At 48.4% G+C, this 17080-nt stretch overlaps 1 protein-coding gene across 1 annotated transcript in view; it reads right to left on the reverse strand.

Moving 5' to 3' along the window:
* Positions 1–504: 504 nt before the first annotated feature.
* Positions 505–17080, reverse strand: part of LOC125547019 — a 67968-nt gene continuing 51392 nt past the window's right edge. The window contains exons 5-6 of the mRNA XM_048711069.1: positions 2282–3109; positions 505–1374 (exon numbers count right to left, since the gene is read on the reverse strand). Coding sequence (XP_048567026.1) covers positions 943–1374; positions 2282–3109 — 1260 coding nt within the window. The 3' untranslated portion in view covers positions 505–942. The remainder of the gene's footprint in view (positions 1375–2281; positions 3110–17080) is intronic.

Below are 17080 nucleotides of genomic sequence, written 5' to 3' on the forward strand. Positions count from 1 at the left end.
ACAGCGCCGTTTCAAAGGTCACTTACAATTATAAACAATGTTTGCTATATCTATAGAAGTATCGAAATGAAGCCATTTCTCTTGAAACACACTCGTTCAATTCAAAATATATAATAGGTATTTTGACCATCTTTGATCTATTAATTGCTTGATAATATGCGGGTTATGTGACATAAAAATGATACTGTATGTTTTTATTCAAATCCACTTTCTTATGCTGTCATTTTGTTACTCTGAACCAAATACTGACAAAGCTTGAACTCCGGAATCAATAAAATTAGAAGAATAATTTCACAGTGGTCTTGTTAGTATGTTATGATGTAGGAACACATGATCGAAGTCTTTCATCGGATATCGCAAATCTCGGCTTATATTTGGACGCTAGATTTACCTGTTAACTCTATTAGGATTTAGGATATATTTATTGTTATAGTTATTGCTTGCACAAATGTTATACCAATCAAAACAAATGCAATACATTTGAAGACAATAGAAACAGACAGGGGTTTGGCAGTAATGAGAATTCAAAAACTTCAAAGATTACAACAGACAAGTAAACGTTATGTACGTACTCATAAATTGCTATCTCTCATGTTCAAAATGCTATGTATACAGTACTAGGTCCAAATAACCAGTTTAGTTAGCCTGTGAAGCTGATAAATTTTCTCCATTACAAAGCTGCATTGACAGCCTAGCTAATAGCACTGCCTGCAGCTCCCACAGTCCGGCTGAAGAAAATTCAGCTACTTCACAGCTTTTAGCAACTGGTCGAGAACCCCCCTTATTGCGCTATCACTTACCTCGTTGCTCCTCTTGCATTTGCACGCATTGCATGTATGATGAAATCAAGCATGCATGCATGATGCATGCGTATATACGAGCGTGAATATGATCTACTACTATGTAGTACGATCGGCTAGACGTACGGCCCGGTCGACGATCTCACCGTTGGAAGCGTATGATGCGGCGGTCCTCGGCGGGGGCGGGGGCGGTGGCGCCGTCGAGGGCGACGGGGAGGTGGTCGCCGCCGAAGGAGCGGACGTGGTCGTTGAGGGAGCGCTTGTGCTTGAAGTCGGAGCCGCAGGCGCAGAACCAGCGCTTGCCGCAGTTCTTCTCGTGCGTGCGCCAGTCGCCCTTGACGGCGAAGGGCTTGGCGCAGCGGCGGCAGCGGAAGGGCCTGGCGCCGTGCTTGCGCTTGTAGTGCGTCTGCAGAGTGCGGAAGTCCTTGAGCGGCCGCGCGCGCGGGTGGGCCACGCTGTTCCGGCACCCGGCGGCGCAGCAGTAGCACGGCAGCTTCAGCAGCGCCAGCGTCTGCGTGCCCTTGAGCGACTCCGGGCCCTTGCGGTACTCCCGCCCGTGGCCCCACATGTGCATCTGCGTCCATCAACACATGTTATGCATGCACACACTGGATTGGTACTTAACAAAGTAAGTACGTATAACATTAGAAATTCAAGCCACTTGATAGGCGTTTTCATGATCGTTAGCGTGAATTTTCGTTGTTCGTAATGATTGTTTGCATGAAATGCACTCAAAGAGATCTTGAATATCAAGCTTTCGGGGCTCCACCGGGCGGGCATATATACATGTTTGGGTTTCAGAGTTGTTCTTTGCGGAAAGGTGGCTACTACCGCGACGGCGTACTGGTGATCGCGATCAGACCTTCTCTTTGGAATAAATTGACACTTGATTAGCTTTGGAGCTCCTAGGAGACGAGCCCTGGGTCCCATTCAGACACCAAACGCCTGCAATGCCATTGGGAAAGTGGCGGGTGTTGGATAGGTCAGGCTCAACTTCGACGGGGCCATTCGGCGGTGTGGGGATGGGAGATAGATCTTCACTGCGCTGCATGCAAGGTGTTCACAGTGATCTACCGGCCGGGTTTTTTGACCTAGTTATCCGAGAAACCTAGAGTTTCCTTGATGGTGTGTGGCCTTTGTAGAACGATGCGAGGATGAAGCTTCGGCTGCTCCTCGTTTGTAACCAAGTGTGTGGAGAGTTGGTTAAGATTTGGGGCAGGAGATCAAAACACTGTGGTATGGTGAATTGATGATTCATGGCGAATTATGCTAGCGAGCTTAGATAATCTCGGTTCTCTCAACTTAATTTTTGTACGTACGTACCAGCTAATTAAACAACAATTCTAGATCATCTCTTGCTTTTGCGTGTCAAGATTATCACAAAATCAATCGAATCATGGCTTAAGTGAAAACAGAACTAACAATAACTAAGGCGAGTGGTAATCTAAAAGAGCATGCAAAATAGACATCATTTAGTTTACCTGCATGTTATTGTATCTGTTGAAGCTCTTGTTACAGACATGGCAGACAAACTGCACCGGGCCGACGAGGATCTGCGCCGGCGTCGGGATCCAGTACTCGCAGCCCATGGGCACGCCGCCCTCTGCTCCGACCACGCCGAATTCCGGCATGCTGACGCTGTTTGTTCCTTCCACCGAGACCACCGGCTCGCCGTGCTCCTCTTTCTCCTCTGCCTCCACCTTGCAAGCTCCATGGGTAGGTTTCAACTCATCCATCTCTTCCTCCTCCTCTTCGTCACAGTCGTGGTCATCATCTTCCTCCTGGCCCTCCTCCTCCTCCATGATGTCATCATCGCAAGATCCACCAACCGGCAAGCCGATATTCAGATCCACGCCAGGCCCCAGCACCCCGGCCGCGCCGCTGCCCATGATCTCTTCCTTGACCGCAGGCGCAGGGTGCTCATGGTCACCACCAGCCCCCTTCCCCTCCTCGAGCATGCGGAGCAGGGGCAAGCATGCCACGCTGCTGCGATCCTCTTGGTGCCCAGACGCCATAGACGACGACGAGGACGAGAAAGTGGACGACGATCTCGACGAGGACGGCGACGCCGGCGGCGGCTTCAACCACTCGAAGAAAGGCGAGGCGACAACGTGCTCACCTTCCATGGCGCCGCAGGTCCGCAGCCCCATCCTGATTTCGGCGGGTATATCAGTAAGTAATAGAGGCCTCGCTTTGCAGGGCCGGGAGAATATGCAGTATATATAGCTCGCGTGATCTCGGGGGTTTGGTGGCGTGGGTGGAGAAGACTGGGATGTGGAAGGAGGGGAAAGACGAATGGCAGCAGCTGCCTAATGTCAATGTGCGCCCATGTCACCTTCTTGAAGAAAACGGAGCGGCCACCACCTGGGGCCGCTTATATACAAGCTCGATCGGAGGCCTTTACGTTTGTGTGTGCTGCACCTGCACCCCTGGGTGTAGGCGTTGAAACTCTCGCCGGTGCTTTCACACTCGATCCATGGGCAGATCAGGCAAAGCCGATCGACGAGATAGCGCGTGGAGTGGGGGCGTGTGAATGTGCATGAGGAGCCCGGACCGTCGTCGACGTCTGCTGCTGCTATATGATCGTGTGCGTGTACAGGGGAAGTGCGGCGGGGGGCGGCGTACCTAGCTCCGGTTTGGAGCCATGGATGGTCCCTGCCGCCGTGAGCTGCACAGTGGCGGTCCATGCGCGACATGGCGCCGCCGGTGGTGACTGCGGATCACATGCCGGGAATGTGCGCGGTCTGTGGGAGTTTAATTGGGGGGTCAAGCGCAGTACACGCGTGTACACCGGGGATGGGGAAGCAGAGGACGGGACTGTGCCCTGTTCTCACCTGGTATGTGCGCGACAGGACAGCCCTAGCCTATGTTTTCGATTTTTGTTTCCTGTTCTCACCTGGTATGTGCGCGACAGGACAGCCCTAGCCTATGTTTTCGATTTTTGTTTCCTGTTCTCACCTGGTATGTGCGCGACAGGACAGCCCTAGCCTATGTTTTCGATTTTTGTTTCCTGTTCTCACCTGGTATGTGCGCGACAGGACAGCCCTAGCCTATGTTTTCGATTTTTGTTTCCTGTTCTCACCTGGTATGTGCGCGACAGGACAGCCCTAGCCTATGTTTTCGATTTTTGTTTCCTGTTCTCACCTGGTATGTGCGCGACAGGACAGCCCTAGCCTATGTTTTCGATTTTTGTTTCCTGTTCTCACCTGGTATGTGCGCGACAGGACAGCCCTAGCCTATGTTTTCGATTTTTGTTTGGGGCTTTTTCATACACATGCATAGTGAGAGACTGAGAGTAGATGGTGGATGTGGATGTACCGGGACTTGGTGCACCCATCGTCTCCGATCTCACTCACTCTGTCTGAAAGTGTTGCGGTGTAAAAAAAAACTGAGGCCGTAGAAACATGTGCCCATCGTACTCCCTCCGGTCCTTTTTACTCTGCATATTAGAATTCTCTGAAGTCAAACTTCATAAAGTTTAACCGTATCTATATGAAAAAATATCAATATCTGCCATGCTAAAATTATACAATATGAAACTTTAAGTCATGACACATTTATTGATATTGATTTCAGATTATGAATGTTGGCACTTTTTTCTATAAAGTTGGTCAAACTTTACGAGGCTTGACTTCAGTCAAATCTTATATGCGAACTAAAAAGGACCGGAGGGAGTACTATGGTGAAATCTCAAATCCAGATTTGGAACGCAACACAAGAAACCGAAAAGGCAAACCCTGACATTGCAGTCCAACTTGGGTTGGCTACTTTTTTTTTCTCTTTTTTTGCGAGTGAGGGTTGGCTACTATATATTCGCAAAGAGATTTTTTACTTTTATCTCTCAACCTGCTTATTTAAAATTTTGATTAGAAAATTTGTAGCATGTTACATGTATGTTGCTTCTACTTGTTCTATATGGAAACTTTTAACAGATATAGTGATATATCAGATAGGTTGTCTGTTGCGGCTACAAGGCTCACCCATGGCGTAGCCAGCGGCGGACCAAGGAATCCCATATAAGGGGAGCTAGTGAAAGATATAAAATGTTGGAGGGGGGCAAACACAAGAACTATGAACATTTCGTTTTGATAGTATAGGCAATATAGGGGTGGCTTTCCTCCCCTAAAAAAAAGATCAGGGCTTCTCTGCCTCCCGTCAGCGCCACCGTCGGTTCGCCTCGTCTCCAGTGGATTTAGGGCTATAGCGGCGTGGTGGATCTCGACCCTTACCGGCAGGAGGGCTTCTTTTTTAGATATTCCTTTAAGTTTTGTTATGGTTTGTGTCCTATTCAGAAAGACAACACGATGGCGGCTCCCTGAAGATGGAATAAGATTCTCTTCGTCTAGCCCCCGCCCCGGTGGTGCGTCTAGCATCATCGGTGGGCATGTGGAGGTGTGTAACTGGCGGATCTGTTTTCGATGGATTTGCTCGGATATGCTTGTAGTTAGTCTACGTTCATGTGTCTTTAGGTTGGATCCTTCTGATCTACGCTACTCTTCAACGGCGACTGTTGCAGTTCTGGTGCGCTGGTCCTATGGGGCCTTAGCAAGACGACTTTCCAACTGTGTACTACAATAAGTTTTGCCCGGCTCTGGTGAGAGAGAGGCGATGACGGCGGCGCGCCTTCGGCTCGCTTCAGTTCTTGTAGTCGTTGCTAGGTGGTCTACGAATCTAGATGTAATTTTGTTTATTTTTTATGTTTGTTGTACCAACATGATTGAAATGAATAGATCGGATGTTTTCTGCCAAAAAAGCAATTTAGGGGTGGTTTTAGAAAGCATTGGGGATCCATGGCCCCCCCATCACCACCCCAATGGCCCCGCCACTGGCGTAGCCATGGGGTGGCTAGGATGATCCACTCTGAGATTTACCATTGGCTCATATACCCCATGTACTCAGCAAAAAACACAAAATACACTATGAAAAAATATAGTCCAGACGTCCAGTGCCCAAGCTTAAATATCTAGATCGGTATGCATGAGCTCTGACATCCACCTCCGGTTGGCATAGTCGTCCCAAGTCTAAATCTCTAGATCGGCGTGCATGAGCCCCTGACCTCCTCCTCCGAGTGACTTAGTTATTTCCTCGTATAATTCTTGATTGCACCCTTTTTTACTCGAGCACAAATGTTTTGACATTCTCCGGTACTAAACCTTAGCTAGTAAAGAGCTCGACAAGGCAGCACGCAGTGATGCAAGAAGTCAGCGGTGTTGTAACACCCCAGATATGATTTACCCAATATGTACTCCAACTCTTGCCGTTTCCGGCCTTAAGTTATTTTATTTTCTCGGGTTCGGGTTTTTGTCTCCGTGTGTTGTTATCATTGTCATGCATCTCATATCATGTCATCATGTGCATTGCATTTGCATACATGTTCGTCTCATGCATTCGAGCATTTTCCCCGTTGTCCGTTTTTCATTCCGGCGCTCCGTTCTCCTCCGGTGGTCATTTCTACCTTTCTTTCCTGTGTGGGGGTTAAACATTTCTGGATTGGACCGAGACTTGCCAAACGGCATTGGTTTACTACCGGTAGACCGCCTGTCAAGTTTCGTACCATTTGGACTTCGTTTGATGCTCCAACGGTTAACCGAGGGACCGAAAAGGCCTCGTGTGTTGCAGCCCAACACCCCTCCAAGTTGGCCCAAAACCCACCAAAACCCTCTCCATCATCTAGAGCGTTCGATCACGATCGCGTGGCCGAAAACCACACCTCATTTGGACACTCCTAGCCCCCTCTATGCCTATAAATAGACCCTTCCTCGAAATTTCGGATCTCCCCCGTCGAAACCCTAAAAAAATCATCTCCGCCGCCTCCGGACACATCCAGACGGAGCAGGACGCGTCCGCCGCCTCCGCCGACCAACCCGGTGCCGCCACGTGGCCCGGGCACGCCCACTTCACCGCCCCGCGCCGCCGGCCTGGGCAGGCGCATCGCTGGCCCCCGCGGCCCGCTTCCCGCCGCCTCCTCGTGCCCGCGAGCCGCCGCCGCCCTCCTCGTGTCCGGCCGCCCGAGGCGACCGGCGCCGCCGCCCGCCATCGACGCCGGCCGGCCGCGAGCTCGCCGGACCGACCCCGCCGCCTCCCGACCGGCGCCGCGCCGCCCGGAACCCCCGCCGGCGACCTCTCCTCCGACCCCGCCGGTTCCTCCTCGCGGCAAGTCCGACTCCATCCACTCCGGCGGCCGACTTCATCTCTGGCGAGCTCAGGACGATCCTCGGGAAGCGTGCAAATCTCAGATCTAAACGTCCCGGTTGACTTTTGCCCCGAAACCCTAATTATTTTGCTATGTTCGGCATGCCGTAACTCCGCATCCGTAGCTCCGTTTTGGGCATATAGCATATCAAAATGTTCGTCTCAAAGAGCACATCATTTCATCTCATTGCATCATTTTCATTTAAGTTCATTTTGGTGCCCGAAATGCTGTTGGAAGAGTGCTATTTGAGATAATTGTCAGATCTGCTGCTCCAATTAGATATTTGTCATTTTTGCCATGATTATTGTGTGCGTGATATGCCCCTGAGCTCTACATGAGTTTTGTTGTATGTTTTACCATCTTTCCATAGGTGCAACCCATGTATTTTTATGATGTGTGTGGTGACTAGCACAAGCTTGTAAAGTGGTGCATTCGTTAATGCTGATTTCAGGGACTTAGCAATTCCACTAAGTCCTTGGACTGTTTATCTCATTATGCCATATGTTCATGTTGTTTCCTAGTGATCCGTGCCTCTTTTGAGGATGATTAGTAATGATGTTTTGTTAATCTTGTAGTTCTCTATCCATCCATGTCTTTGTTTGCAATTATGGAGTACCCTAGCTTGAGTCAATCGAGCTCTACTTTCGCTATTTCGTGAATCTGGGAAGATTGTCTACTTGTTAGCGATTTTGCCGAGGATGTTGTAGTTGATCCGTGCATGCTATGTTATTGTTCTTGCCATGTCTAGCTTGTATAATGTGTATTCTTGATGGGTGTATGCTTAGATTGTCATGACTTGCTCTGTAGTGAGTGCATCGAACTCGTAAACATGCCTACTTGATATCTGTTTTGCATGCTCCAGTTTTTCACTAAGTTTGTGATCTGATTATGTTTTTGCCATGTTCACATGCTTGCAAATGTATTTTCTGATCCCTTTTGACTCAAGGTCACTAAGGGACTTTTGTTAAGCTCTTTGAGTAGCTCCATGCCATGCTTTACTTTGCCATGTTTAGGTCCTGTAGCATATAGTTTTCATGCTCCAAATTGTGCTACTTGATTTGAAATTCCAGACAAGTGTTAATTTCACTAAGTCTGAAATCTGTTTACCAAATGCATATTTGCCATGCTTGTTTGAACCTGTTAATGGATGAATTGGCCGTAGCTCAGTGTTCATCTTTTGGTAAGCATCATGAATGAATCCCTGCCATGTATTTTGTTGCCATGTTTGGGTGCTGTAGCATGTTCATCTTGTTGCATTTAGATGGCTACTTGCTGTATATCGCAGACCGGTGCCATATTTGAATTGCTTGCCATTTTCAAACCGTAACTCCGATTCCGGTGATCTTTATATCGTTTTCAAGCGTTTTCATCTCACCTTTCCAGTGGCACACTTGGATTACCATATTGAGGCCAGGTTCATTCATTCCTTGTCAAATCTTGCATGTGCATCACATATTGCATCCCGCATAGCATACCATCTTTGCATCATATTGTTTGAGCCTTGCACGTGGTTGATTGTGTCCTTGTTGCTTGTTTGTCTTGTTTGGGTAGAGCCGGGAGACGAGTTCGCTAACGAGGAGCCCGTTGAGTTTGCTTTCGAGGATCCAGTCAACTCTGACAACTTTGCAGGCAAGATGATCATACCCTCGAAATCACTACTATCTTTGCTTTGATAGATGCTCGCTCTTTTGCTATGCCTATGCTACGATGCCTACCACTTGCTTATCATGCCTCCCATATTGCCATGTCAAACCTCTAACCCACCATGTCCTAGCAAACCGTTGATTGGCTATGTTATCGCTTTGCTCAACCCCTCTTATAGCGTTGCTAGTTGCAGGTGAAGATTGGAGACCGTTCCTTGTTGGAACATTATTTACTTGTTGGGATATCATCATATTATCTTGTTATCTTAATGCATCTATACACTTGGTAAAGGGTGGAAGGCTCGGCCTCTCGCCTAGTGTTTTGTTCCACTCTTGCCGCCCTAGTTTCCGTCATATCAGTGTTATGTTCCCGGATTTTGAATTCCTTACGCGGTTGGGTTATAATGGGAACCCCTTGATAGTTCGCCTTGATTAAAGCTTTTCCAGCAATGCCCAACCTTGGTTTTACCATTTGCCACCTAGCCTCTTTTCCCTTGGGTTTCCGGAGCCCGAAGGTCATCTTATTTTAAACCCTCCCGGGCCAGTGCTCCTCTGAGTGTTGGTCCAAAACAGAGCCACTTGCAGCGCCACCTCGGGGTAACTTGAGGGTTGGTTTTAGTTGTACGTAGTGTTCATCTGAGTGTGCCCTGAGAACGAGATATGTGCAGCTCCTATCGGGATTTGTCGGCACATTCGGGCGGTGTTGCTGGATTTGTTTTAACTTGCCAAAGTGTCTTGTAGAACCGGAATACCGAGTCTGATCAGAATGTCTCGGGAGGAGGTCTATTCCTTCGTTGACCGTGAGAGCTTGTCATGGGCTAAATTGGGACTCCCCTGCAGGGATTTGAACTTTTGAAAGCCGTGCCCGCGGTTATGGGCAGATGGAAATTTGTTAATGTCCGGTTGTAGATAACTTGAACCTTAACTTAATTAAAATGAATCAACAGTGTGAGTTACCGTGATGGTCTCTTCTCGGCGGAGTCCGGGAAGTGAACATGGTGTTGGAGTAATGCTTGCCGCAGGTTGCCCTCTAGATACTCGTTCGCGCTTTGCCCTCTCTTCTCGCTCTCTTTTGCGAACAGGTTAGCCACCATATATGCTAGTCGCCTGCTGCAGCTCCTCATACTTTACCTTGCCTTACCTATTAAGCTTAAATAGTCTTGATCGCGAGGGTGGGAGATTGCTGAGTCCCTGTGGCTCACAGATTACTTCCAAACCAGATGCAGGGCCTGATGACTCCGTTCCAGATGATGCGCTTGAGCTCAAGTGGGAGTTCGACGAGGACTCACGCCGATACTACGTGTCTTTCCCTGATGATCAGTAGTGGTGCCCAGTTGGGGCGATCGGGACCGTGTCGCATGTTGGGTTTATCTTTTTTTTGGCGCCGTAGTCGGGCCATGAGTGTCTGAATGCTGTAATGCTATTTATGTATTTTGATTGACGTGGCGAGTGTAAGCCAACTATATTTCTTCTCTTTTATTATCTATATTACATGGGATGTTGTGAAGATTGCCTAACTTGCGATATTGCTTTCAATGCGGTTATGCATCTAAGTCGTGCCTCGACACGTAGGAGCTATAGCCGCATCGAGGGCGTTACAGGTGTGCACTGGGCAGGGCACCCTGTGGTGTGCGACAAGCGAAGGCAGTCATGGAAGGGGGGGGGTGCCGTGCGCCAGGCCAAGGCAAGAGCACCCAAACGTGCAAGTGTAACTGCAAAGTTTTCCACTTTGAAGTTTGTGTTAATCGCACCACCCTGGCTTAAAATCCTGGATACGCCACCGAAGCTCAGTAGAGGCCATCTAGGAAAATATTAAACGTTTTCATAGAAATCTAAAATTAAAACAATACATGCAAGTGAGTATGACATGCGGTTTTTAAGTTTCATGCAAAATTTTAGATTCGGTTGCATATGCAAAATAACAATAAAAAGAGAAGATATAGGTGATTTTTTGCCTCCTCTTGTTTGGCTTTTAGCGTAGGCTAAAATGAACCTATTTGTACGTGGAAGTCTTGCAATTCATGCGTAGGAGTGGGGTTGGAAATTTTGAAACTTCGATCTCACATGCATTCCAAAAGGTTCAAAATTAAGAGATCACGTGAGCTGAGTGTACGAAATCAATAACCACCTGGGACCTTTGAGTACTGGCTCACTAAGCTATATTTTAAAAAAGAAAAAATTTAATCCCTCCAATTCAAATTAATTGTAGCAAAGGCTGCCGTCATTTACTGGCAAAAAAATGGCTGCCGTCATTAGTAGAAAAGAAAAGTAAAGTAATGCTTTCCTTGGTAGGATACACGCCTCGGAACTTTTTTTTTAAGCATCAGTACAGACACAAGCGCTTATATACACGCGCATACACTCACCCTACCCCTATGAGCACCTCCGAGAGACTGAGGCGCCATCGTCGACGGAAACGTCTCCTCCCATTGAAAACGTATCGCCGGAAATCCTAAAATAAATCCAGAAATAATGCGAGCATCAGGATTTGAAACCTAATGGGTTGGGGATACCACTGTCCACCTAACCAACTCAACCACAGGTTGATTCGCTCACACCTAAGAACTTCTGACCTGTCCTTCGCCAGGGAGTACAACAACCTACACAAGTTATCTATCTAGCATGTCGAAGTGCCTCATCACCAACGCTCACGACCGCTTCCGAAAACAACTGGCCGTGGTAGTGATCTTTCTTTCCTAATCGTCTGGGAGGATCGATCGATCAGTCCAAATCACTCTCGCTCCCCGTAATCATCTTGCTTCCCCTCGTGGTCTGCAAGATCGGCCGAAGTTCAGAGAAAACCACTTGAGCCGACATCGGGGGAGTGCAACTTTACCGTACCTCGTGAGTAGGACGCGCTCAGGTGGCCGGACTCCGTCAAAAAGGCGGCGATGGGTCGAGCCAGCACGACCAGACCGCCGCCGTCCCCAAAGGAAAATTTTGTTTGTTTGTTACGACACCACGTACCGACGTGCGCCGCGCGCCGGGGAGCCGTTCGTCAGAGGCGTACGCGTCGAGGGAAAGGAAAACTTTTGGCGCGCCGCGAGGCATGGCTCGGGATATTCGTCTTCCATCGGCGCGCGTACGTGACATGAGCCATCATTGTAACCTGGACCGATGATCGGCGAGGGGAGCCCGTTCAAAAGCAGCGTGCGTGCGGGGTTGGCCGTGTTGGACTCGGTCGCCCGCGACGCGTGGAGGGAGCCGGGTGAAGAGGAAGCACGCACAACGTTCTGTGACTTGAGCTGTGCCGCACCGGCGCTGGGAGTGGTAGTGGTCTAGTGGAGGAGGCTGCGAGGTTTGCCTGCCGATGGATGGAAGGGACGTCGGATTTGTCACGGACCGTTTATTTTTCTGGGAATCGTCATGGACCGCTTTGAGGCGGGCAGATACTTGAAGGCCTTGTGGGCTGGGTTATGGAAAAGAAGGCCTTCCTTCTGGAACAAAGAAACGGCCCCACTCTGGCCAGGGAGAAAAAAAAAATCAGAACTCAAGACCTGGAGAAAAAAAATCAGAACACAAGACCTATCTCTCGCTTATTGCAACGGGGAGAAAAAATGTCGCACTTCCCTAGTTGAATAAGTATCAATTTTTTTCCTAAGAGTTAATTATACTATTGGTACATAAACTTGCAGCGCGGGTACAATCTCATACAAAAACTTACAAAATGACTCAAATTAGCCCCTAAACTTGCTTTACGGGAACAAGCTGATACAAATTAGTCGAAACCTGCCACGTCGGCTCTAGGAACTTGGCCCACGTCCAGGTTAATTTACAGGACCCCCCCAGGTTGTATGATGTAAATAGATCCCCGAGTAGCCTAGCCACCTCTCTATGCGCCACGCACCAGCCAAATCCCTAGTCGTTCTTCTCCGTTCTTCCCACAAATTCACACTCGACCGAGGCAGCCTACCCTAAAGCCAAATCCCTAACCCTTGACAGTGGCAACGACCACTGTCGGTGTCAAAATCAGCGGATCTCGGATAGGGGGTCCCGAACTGTGCGTCTAAGGCGGATGATAACAGGAGGCAGGAGACACGATGTTTACCTAGGTTCGGGCCCTCTCGATGGAGGTAATACCCTACGTCCTTCTTGATGATCTTGATGATATGAGTATTACAAGAGTTGATCTACTACGAGATCGTAGAGGCTAAACCCTAGAAGCTAGCCTATGATTATGATTGTTTGTATCTATATCGACTAGCCTGGCCCTGGTTTATATAATGCACCAGAGGCCTAGGATAACAAGAGTCCTAGCCGAATACGCCGGTGGGGGAGGAGTCCTTGTCTTGACCACCAAGTCTTGTGGAATCTTCCTTGTATGCGGCAGCTGTCCGAACTGGCCCATGAGTATACGGCCATGGGGGTCCTCAGCCCAATCTAACTGACCGGGAGACGACGTGGTGAGTACCCCCCTAGTCCAGGACACCGTCAGTAGCCCCCTGAACCGGTCTTCAAGTTGGGGACGCTCCTCGATTCTTCTGAACTGTTCTTCATCTTTGGTCGTCGGTCTTGAAAACTGGTTCAACAAATCTTCTCCGATCTTGAGAATCACCAACGTGCATCCGAAGAGTTTATACGTCGGGTATCCGAGGAGCCCCTTTAAGTTTTTGGCCTTTATCAATGCCTTGTTATTTTTATGCCACGCATCAGGTTTGAAGTTGTTCCCGGGCGGCAGTGCCCTCTTACGTCCGAGGTCCAACGCCGGACTGCATTCGAGGTATCTTTTGCAGACGAGCACCAACGCTGGACCGCTTCCGAGCTCCAACGCCGGAATGTATCCGAGCTCCAACGCCGGACAATGTCCAAGCTCCAACGCTAGACTGTATCCGAGCTCCAACGCCGGATTATATCCGAGGTGTCATAAATCACCTTGGTTCAAAAAAGTTGAAGGAGTTTAGCCGAGCTTAATGCCGGGAATGCCCTCTATGGAGCCAGCCACTAGCGCCCGAGCTTTATGCTGGACTGCTTCCGAGGTGGTGCACCACCCCGACTGTGGGCCGATTTTTTGTCAATATTTTTTATTGATGCAATTTATTCTCTGCCGAGATATATAGCCAATAGCCCTCAAGGTATGTATCGGTCTAAAACCCGAGATGCACCTGAAGGATGACATACGACCGCTAATCCCAATAGCCGCTGAGACTCAGGTTGATTTGCAAAATCGGTCTGAGGATCAACTCCTAGCTCGGCAGAATACTTCGGGACAAAAAAAACTGTGTGCGGAGTCCTCGAGATTCAGGTTGGGTGCGGCCGACCAACTTGAGGATCATAATCTTCTCGAAAACTATATTGCACTTAAATTTTCTGCACTGGATTGCCAATGCAGTAGCCCCTGAGACACTGGTCGGGTGGCAACACCAGATCAGAGGATCGATATGCCCCTTTAATATTAGTAAATGATAAGCCCGAAGCCCAGTAGCCCCCGAGCCTTAATGCGAGAACGGGTGGCCGAATTAAGGATCGATATCCATAGTAAAATCACAGATTATGTGTAATGACTCTATGTATCCAAGTACTTTACGTTATTAATGCTCGGATCCGCATTGTACAAAACTTCGTTGACCGACCATCGGCTTCCACCTCCTCGGCCAGTAGCCGAGGAGTGTTTGTCCTACTTTATAAAGCCTTTATGAGGGCAAAGATTTACGACAAACAAGGCAATCTGGCCATACGGTTTTATAAACAAAGGTACGCAGACAAATATGTTATATTACTGTTTAACATAAGAAATGTCTTCCAAAGAAAATAGTCCCGCTATCGGTTCCTTTCTTTGGGTTGTCATGCTAAGCATGATCATGAAACCTCAGCTCTAATGTAAGAGCAAAATATTGAGGATTTAGTTTGGGAGGCCAGTTACTAGCCCCCGGTAGTGTTCGGCGACAGTCGAGGTCAAGCCGTAAACACTTCGGCCAATGTTACGAATGACCCATCATTTAACACAGTCATCGGATCGTTGACCAGTTTATGCTTATTGTGATAGTCAGTTTTTGGCTTTCTCCACTGAGGTGCTTAACCATGTGAGCTGGAAGTACAATCGCAGTGGTTCTCCCTTTGCACACCTAGCCGAACAAAGCGGAACGTAGGAGGCAAGCGCAGGAGCCGGGCAACCCAACTATTGACCGAAGGCACAATTCGAAACCGATGCATATATAGCAATATCCGAGAATGTTTTTGCCGAATCTCTAAAGGTGTCCGGCGTTGCACTGCGAGACTTGTGCTGAAAACACACAAATAGTTTGAAAGTGCCACAAGCTTGGAAAACCAAAAAACGTCAGTAAAAACTTGACGTCCGAACAAGATCAAGTGTCCGGTGCCAATCCAAAAATAGGAAAAAAATTGTGCTTATGTCATGCTTTAACATGACACATCCGATCTCAAGACTTCACGCGGGTCAGCCTACGGCTTCAAGCTCCTTATCCCAAAGGCGGAGTACTTCTCCGAGGTCAGTTTAGCAAACTAAACTCAAGAGGCTTTCAGAGAGAAGACATGCTATCCGGCTATTGACCATAAACTCGAGTCGAAAAAGAAGCGGTAGAAAAAGACTTTGCAACGACCAAGAAGAAAACACATTTACTATAAAACAGCTCATATAAATTTTAAGAGCCCCCAAGTGACTTGGGTAAAAGAATTTTATGTATAATGATTGTATGTACCGAAGTACTTATATCATATCTGTGTTCACCCGAACTTTAAACGCGTCTTAACCGACCGCCGGCTCTCCCTCTTCAGCCAAGGGCCGAAAAGTGTCATGTACTCCACCTGTCGAGAGTATCGACGGTGTTTCTGATGACCAGGCAATCAGGCCATAAGGCTGTAACAGACAAAGCGCACTCAGGGAACTTATGTTATATTACTGACGAAGTGTAAGAAGCATCTTCGAAGAAAATAGTACCCCCACCGATACCTTTCTCCGGTGCTCATTATTACTATGAGACTTGTGCAATAGATTTTTTGTACTCATGAGTTCCGTTGTGTGCCGACCATGATTGAAAACAATAAGAGCGCTAGCTTTCGGCTTCACCCAGTCTGAGGTCAGAGCTCGGATGACTCGGTCGTGACAATCGCAGAGGTGCTCCCTTTACTCCCTAGCCGAATAATCGGGGACGTAGGGGTAAGCACAGGAGCCAGGCAACCCAGCTTGCAAATCGCTTAGGTCAATATGGTGCATATTGTGGCATAATACACGAATAAGGAACGAAGCCATACAAGTATAATCATATGCAAGAGGAAAAGCTCCATCAAGGGAGCCCCCAAATAAACGGGGTATTTGAATTTGTGTGTCACAAACAAAGTTTTGACAAGGAAATTTTTTACAAGCAATTTGTTTCCAAAAAAGTATAATGCTTGGTCGAACCGAACACAAGTTAAGAATTTAGAACTTTGAGCATGAAGGCAACTTAGCTGGTTAATGTGTTTGGTATGGATGACGCGGTCCGAGCTTGATGCGGGACAAGGTTCCATCCTCCAAGCCGGTCCCGAGGTGGCGGAGCAAAGAGCTCGGCACTCCGAAGTGGTGACATAGCACGATCAATGCAGGCCGGTAGAGTGATGCTGAAGTCCCCGGCATGGGGTAATGAAGTGTTGATGAAGCCCCCCGTCCAGCCGAGGTGACGTGGTATGTCAGTACGCCGAGTTGACGATACTTCCCAACCCGGATCATTTTCCTGTGCACAAAAAATAGTGCAAACCGGAGATAATAGTAATAATAATAATTAAAAAATCATTGCATAATAAATAATTTATGCAAAGTGAGTAATAAAAGAAATATGGCCTGGCGCCGAAGTCAATGTCGATGCAGGGCGTCGGTGTGATGCGGTAAAGGCGTGGCAAAGCCTGAATTCACAGGTCGGTCCAAGTTCCGGATGCGGTGTTCGCAGGACTATGTACGGAAACTGACCGAACCACCATGCGACTGTCGTTAATGCGGCCACCATTTGATAGACCTGTGTACATATGATGGACAAACCAGAGTAATAATTCCTTGGGAAAAATGAACCCAAACAAGCAAAAAATACTAGGATTAATAGCACCTGGTTTATTTGTTGTAGCAATTCTAAGAAAGGTGATTCCCAAAATTGGGACTCGATCTGCACACCCATTGCCTGATGGGCGATAAAGCGACGGCATGGCGATGCTGGCAAAGGTTGGCTCGCCGAGGCAAAGCCCTCGGTCCAGCTAACGTGACGGAGCTGGTCGGCTAGTGACGCCAAAGTCCCTGGAGTAGGTTGATGAAGAGATGGCGAAGCCCCCGGTCCAGCCGAGATGTCGAAGCCTTGATGTCAGCCGACGAGTCGAAGTAAGTCGGCGTGATGGACATCGGCTTGAAGAAGCAACAGTGCGGCCTTGCCGATGCCGGTCGTGACGTGGTCAATGCCGGCTTGATGAAGTGACCGTGCGGCGATGCCGGTGTGCCCGCTCTGTGTAATCTGTGGGGCGGCGAT

This window comes from Triticum urartu, chromosome 3 (genome assembly GCF_003073215.2).
Source record: "Triticum urartu cultivar G1812 chromosome 3, Tu2.1, whole genome shotgun sequence".
Classification (NCBI taxonomy): Eukaryota; Viridiplantae; Streptophyta; class Magnoliopsida; order Poales; family Poaceae; genus Triticum; species Triticum urartu.